Raw genomic sequence first — 6511 nt, forward strand, 5'->3', positions numbered from 1 at the left:
CACCAAGGTTCCTGGCTGTCGGGACAGACTTTACCAGGGCGCTGTCTACGGAGATAGTTAGCTTCCGCATAGGGCAGGACTTAGCTGGGAAGAACAGAAGCTCAGTCTTGTCTGGGTTCAGCTTGAGGTGGTTGGAAGACATCCACTGTGAGATGTCAGCCAGGCATGCAGTTCATGCATAGGGGGGAAGGATATAAACAGTTGTGAGTCATCGGCATAGCAGTGATAGGATATATTGTGAGCAGAGATGATAGTGCGAAGGGATTTAGTGTACAGTGAGAAGAGGAAGGGACCAAGTACAAATCCCTGTGGGACCCTAGTTTGGAGGGTACGGGGGGATGATAGCAACCCTTTCCAAGAAACCTGGTAGGTCCGGTCAGAGAGGTAGGAGGAGAACCGAACAGATCAGATCAGCTAGGGTGTCTAGGAGCAGCTGGTGGTTCACTGTGTCAAATGCCGCCGATAGGTCTAGGATAATCAGGACTGCAGAGTGGGAAGCAGCATGGGCAGCATGTAGTGCTTCTGTGACTGCGAGGAGTGCAGTTTCCGTGGAGTGTGCCTTCTTGAATCCTGACTGGTTGGGATCCAGCAGGTTGTTCTGTGAGAGATGGAGAGAAAGCAGATTAGAGACAACACATTCAAGGGTTTTGGAAAGAAAGGAAAGGAGTGATACCGGTCTGTAGTTCTTGACATCTGAGGGGTCAAGAGTTGTTTTTTTGAGGAGTGGTGATACCCTGGCTGACTTGAAGGCACATGGGACGCAGCCTGAGGTTACTTAGGTGTTGATGCAGGTCAGGTGCGATGGTCTGGAAGATTGGAGACGGGACGGGGTCGAGAGGACAGGTGGTAGGTCTAGTGGATGTGACTAGTTTCAGGACCTCGTCTGGGGATAGAGGAGAGAAGGAGAACATGCATGGTATGTTATGGTTAGCATTGGTTGAGTCGAGTGCTTCTTTATGGGGGAGGGGGGTAAAGGACCTACTGATATCATCAACCTTCTTTTCGAACTAGGTGGCAAAAGCCTCCGCGGTGAGGGATGAGGGTTGAGTGGGGGGAGGGGGTTTAAGGAGGGAGGAGAAAGAGTTGGGTTAGAAGTGCAGGTTTGGAAGAAGGAGGTTTTAGCAGTGGTTAGTGAGAGGGAGAAGGCAGAGAGGAGTAAGTGAAAGTGGGAGAGATCATCTGGTATAGGTTTTCTTGTGCCACTTCCTTTCAGCTGCCCTGAGAGGTGTTCGTTCAGATCTGAGGGTTTCAGATAACCAGAGGGCCGGTGGGGATGAGCAAGCTGGCCTGGAGAGAGGGCAGTGTTGGTCAAATGCAGATGAGATAAAGGAGAGGAAGGATGTGGTTGCGGAGTCGGGTGAGAGGGAGGGGAAGGGGAAGGACTCCAGGGAGGGTAGAGAGGAGAGAATAGAGGATGAGAGGGAGGAGGGGTTTAGGGACTTGAGATTGCGTCGAGTGGTGGCGGTCGGAGGGAGAGTAGGTTTAGGTGGGAGAGTAGAGAGAGAGAGGGAGAAGGTTATGAAGTGGTGGTCAGACCTAATTAAGGGGGTAACAGAGAGTGTGGAGGGGGAGCAGGCTCTGCAGAACACGAGGTCCAAAACATTACCAGCCTTGTGAGTGGGAGGTGAGGGAGATAGGGAGAGGTCAAATGAGGATAGGAGGGACGTAACAGGAAGATACTTCTCTGCCGTAGGTAGGTTAAAGTTACCCAGTATAATCAGGGGGGTGCCACCCTCCGGAAACGAGCTGATCAGAGTCTAGTTCTTCCAGGAAGTTCCCAAGGGTTCCTGGGGGGCGATAGAGCACAATGAGGGTGAGGGGGACTGGTTGTGATATTGAGATAGCATGAAATTCACATGTGGAGTGAGAAAGGTGAGAGAGATTTAAGACACGGAAATTCCATTTCGGGGACATGAGTATCCCTGTACCACCCCCCATACCTGTTGAGCGAGGGGTGTGTGTGAATTTGTGTGAAACAGAGAGGGCGGCGGGGGTAGCAGTGTTATCCGGGGTAATCCAGGTTTCGGTTAGAGCAAGGAAATGCAGAGACTTGAGGGTGGTGTGGTCTGAGATAAATTCAGGCATTTCCTTTTTGGCAGTTCCAAAGGCCTCCCTCCACCACAATGTGGTGACTGGGTGAGTGAGCTGGGTATATGAGATTTGAGGGATTACTGTGGTGGGGGAAGTAGTGTCTGGGGCGACATGAAAAGGTCAGGATAGGGATGGTGGGAAAACACATAGTACACAAATAAATTAAAATATATATAATATATTATAATATATATATATATAATAATAAGAAGAAGAAGATTGATACAAAACCCTGGGAGGCTGCCTCCTTCGTTAGATGTGTCTGGATGTCCGGGTCTTTGGGTTGGGCACCAGGCTAAAGTGGTCGTTGGTCAGTCGGTGTGCGCTATGGATCAAGGTTCATTCACGTGTGTACTAACAGGGCAGTATGTATAGAAGACAGGGAGGAAGTAAAAGAACCAAGAGCAGAGATGGTTGAAGAGTAGAGGGGTAGCTTTAATGGATAGTTTATAGGGGTTAGAATAGTACAATTGTAAAAGGAACGGAGTGTGTTTCTCTACCTGTGTGTGTATGCAGAGTGTCAAAGTTTAAACAGCTGTGGAGCTGTTTATCACCTTGTCTCTGCGACCGTGAGTGAGTGAGTCAGTGATCTGAGAGCAGTTATATACTGCCTGAGGCTTTAATTAAAGCCTTGATCTAGCCAGCAGGGGGATTCAAGTAGAGTCTATTTGTTCTGCCTGATGGCTGATTAAAAATTCAGATCAAAAGAGTCACTCCCACCAGGTCTTAAAAGTACCTACAGAGTAAGAAAGACAAACAGAGAAAATACAAGATGACAGAATATTAGCAGAGAGGGTATAAAAAACAATGCAGACAAACAGAAACAAGCTATAACAAAAAACACAGAAAGGCAGAGTGGTAAAAAGGAGTGAGAATGAAAGAGATAGTTTTTAAGGGGTTAGAATAGTATAAGTGCAAAAGAACAGTGTGTTTCTCTACCTGTGTGTGTATGCAGAGTGTCAACGTTTAACACTAGCATGTCTGAAATAAAATCACTACTAATAAGACTGCTAAGGGTCAAGATGACCGTGTTTTTCGTGCAATTCCATTGGCTACTCTCTCCCTGCATCTCTTCAAAATCATATTTACAAAACGTTTTAGATGGAAAAAAAAAAACAGAGATGATTTTCGAATATTTAGACAAAGTCATGCAAGGGGAACTTTCTCAGGACTTCATGGGCAAAGAAAATCAACTTCAAAATCTCAAAATTGGTCAGAAAGACTGCTCCGACGTGCTAGTGTTAAATAGCTGTGGAGCTGTTTATCACTTTGTCTCTGCGACCGTGAGCATCGAGTCTACCGAAGTATTAGGTGAGAATGTGACCTTAGAACACCCTGTGGGGTTTATAAAGTTAGACCGGCAGCTGCAGGAATAGGTGGATTGATTATGACAGCTCCGTTCCGCTGCTCTGTCGGTCCGTTCGGCAGCCACGGTCCAGCCGCCGCAACTGCCGGTAACAGCCGCGGCGCTGCCAGGGGGGAAGAGCAGCATGTGTTAGGGGATTATGTCACTCCACTAACAACTGCCGGGAGAAGGGGCGGCAGATGCAAGGGAAACTGGGGTGTTTTGACACTCGACTGCCATTCGCTTCCGCGGCAGTGCGCTTGGTCCGACATGCGTTGCGTCGTGCTTGCGGTTATGGTTAGGGTAAGGGTTTGGGGTAGAGTGTTAGACTGATGCCGCCGGAAAATGCACTCGCACTCTCTCCTACATTGAAGAGGCTGACTTTTGAAGGTGGTCCGTATAGACAAATTCAAAAACGGGTCTCATAGTCGCAGCTTACGTATTTCCTGTAGGCGGACTCAACGTCGCTGCGGGGTTTAAACCCTCACCAGGCGCATCTCTTCTACTACAGTGAATGGTAAAGTGACTGATGTTAGTCTGCCTCAAACGTTACTCTTTTACGTGCTTTTTACTAACACTAACATTACAAAGATGCCCAGAACATCAAGATGAACCTGTGTAGTTTCTGGCTGCTCCAACAGTAGTGGCAACATTCAAAAATAAATAAAAACGGAATGTCAAAATATCCACCACGGTAGACCAGAGCCATTGAGTAATGGTTGAGACGAAGCAGTGAAAGGTCCTGAAAGATACATAACGTCAGTCTTACCCAATACCCAATCTTTCTGTTTTATGAACACAAGGCTGCTGTACTTTATACCTCATACTAAGCAGTAATGGTCTCAACCATTACTCAATGGCTCTGGTCTCAGCTACCGCGGTGGATATTTTGACATTCCGCTTTTATTTATTTATTTTTATTTAAAAAAAAAAAGATGTTTCTGAATTTGTCTATAGGGGGCAGGTGGTAATCACATGTTCTTCTGAAGGTGGTCTGTATAGGGGGCAGGTGGTAATCACATGTTCTTCTGAATGTGGTATTTTAAATAAAATACACATTTACCGTTGTGTCTTCTTGTCTAGAAATGCGGTCATGCTTCTCTTCATTATGCAAAAATCACACAAAATGCAGAAGTCTTCCTCACTCCTAATTCTCAACAAATGTGGGTAACATTATCGTTTTGTTCAAAGGCAATGCATAATGTATGTAAGGGGTAGAGCACATGATTTAGTAATGAGGCTGGTGGTGGCAACTCAGCAACAGGAACACCCCTTGCACAGTGCTTAAATCCCCATAGTGTGTAGCGTGACTTGGGCACATAATAGGACCCTATAAGTATGTTTCTAAAGTATCTTGCTCTTCATGATTTTGCTAATCACCATTTCTAGCTTCTCTATTACCTGGAAAAGGTCAACTTCACCACATCTGGTGGTGATCGTGTATACTTTGATGAGAATGGTGATGCTTTACCAATCTTCAATATATTGAACTGGGCGTGGCTCCCTGATGGAAGCACAAATATTCACAACGTAGGTGTGGTCAAGATGACAGCCTCCGGAGATGAAGAATTCACCCTTGATGAAGACAGAATCTTCTGGAACTTTCAATCCGCAAAAGTAATTTCAGCTTTCTAAAATGTTTAATTGAGCTCATGATGTGAATGGAATTAATATTTAAACTGATAATTTTTACTTTCCTCTGCAGCCTCCTCGGTCGGTGTGCAGTGAGAGCTGTTCTCCTGGAACCCGTGTGGCCAGAAGGAAAGGAGAACCTGTCTGCTGCTACGACTGCATTGCTTGTTCTGAGGGAGAGTTCAGCAATGAGACAGGTAGGGTTACATAATGTAGTTACAGTATGTACAGAAGGTTATAAGAAGATAAGTGTCTGTCCCTTTAATCTTGTCCTATTTGTTAGACTCTACAGAGTGCACCGTGTGTCCAGAGGACTTCTGGTCCAGTCCCCAGCGTGACCACTGTGTCCCTAAGAGCATTGAGTTCCTGGCCTACCATGAGTCCCTGGGGATCTCCTTAACAACCATCTCATTGCTAGGAACATTTGCCTGTGCTATTGTCCTGGGGATCTTTGTTTATCATAAAGAGACGCCCATGGTCCGCGCCAACAACTCAGAACTCAGCTTCCAACTCTTGCTTTCACTCAAACTATGTTTCTTGTGCTCACTCTTGTTTATTGGTCGTCCCAGACTCTGGACTTGTCAGCTGAGGCATGCAATATTTGGGATCAGCTTTGTGCTGTGTGTCTCCTGCATCCTGGTAAAGACTATGGTGGTGCTGGCTGTGTTCAAGGCCTCCAAGCCTGGTGGTGCAGACATCATGAAGTGGTTTGGTGCCATGCAGCAGAGAGGAACAGTTCTGGCTCTTACTTCAATCCAGGCAATAATCTGCATAGTCTGGCTTGTGTCTGCCTCACCAACTCCTCATAAAAACACACAATACTATTCTGAAAAGATAGTCTATGAGTGCAATGTTGGATCAACAGTTGGTTTTGCAGTGTTACTAGGTTATATTGGCTTACTAGCACTCCTCAGTTTCCTCCTAGCATTCATGGTAAGGAATCTTCCAGACAACTTCAATGAAGCTAAGTTAATTACTTTCAGCATGTTGATCTTCTGTGCCGTGTGGATAGCCTTCATACCAGCATATATCAGTTCTCCAGGCAAATATGCAGATGTAGTGGAGGTATTTGCTATTCTAGCATCTAGTTTGGGCATTTTGCTGGCGCTGTTTGGACCAAAGTGTTATATAATTATGTTGAAACCTGAGAGAAACACAAAGAAGTCCATCATGGGTCGAGGTGCCACCAAGTCATAGAAGCAGAAATGTTAAATTCACATTGTGTCTTGTCAAAACTCGACTATTGTAATCCCTCCTTACTGGCCTACCAGCATGTGCACTTAAAATTCTCCCCCCTGCTCCGCTCCATCCGCTGGCTCACGGTCGCTGCCCGCACAGAATACAAACCTCTGATGCTGGCATTCAAAGCAACCAAAGGTATGGCTCCCCCATATCTTGCAAGTATGATTGAACCCTACAAACCCTCCCGCGCAACTCAGATCA

General features: G+C 46.2%; 1 protein-coding gene across 1 annotated transcript; it reads left to right on the forward strand.

Moving 5' to 3' along the window:
• Positions 1–801: 801 nt before the first annotated feature.
• LOC310868133 (extracellular calcium-sensing receptor-like) lies at positions 802–6265 on the forward strand (the record flags this gene model as incomplete). The annotated part of the gene is made up of 9 exons (XM_083778394.1): positions 802–916; positions 1214–1393; positions 2100–2136; positions 2608–2660; positions 3444–3583; positions 4520–4603; positions 4826–5053; positions 5142–5265; positions 5352–6265. The coding sequence occupies 9 exons, from the start codon at positions 802–804 to the stop codon at positions 6263–6265; spliced, it is 1875 nt and encodes a 624-aa protein (XP_083634520.1).
• Positions 6266–6511: the final 246 nt, after the last annotated feature.

This window comes from Protomyctophum parallelum (genome assembly GCF_964188405.1).
Source record: "Protomyctophum parallelum genome assembly, chromosome: 12".
In the NCBI taxonomy this organism is placed as follows: domain Eukaryota; kingdom Metazoa; phylum Chordata; class Actinopteri; order Myctophiformes; family Myctophidae; genus Protomyctophum; species Protomyctophum parallelum.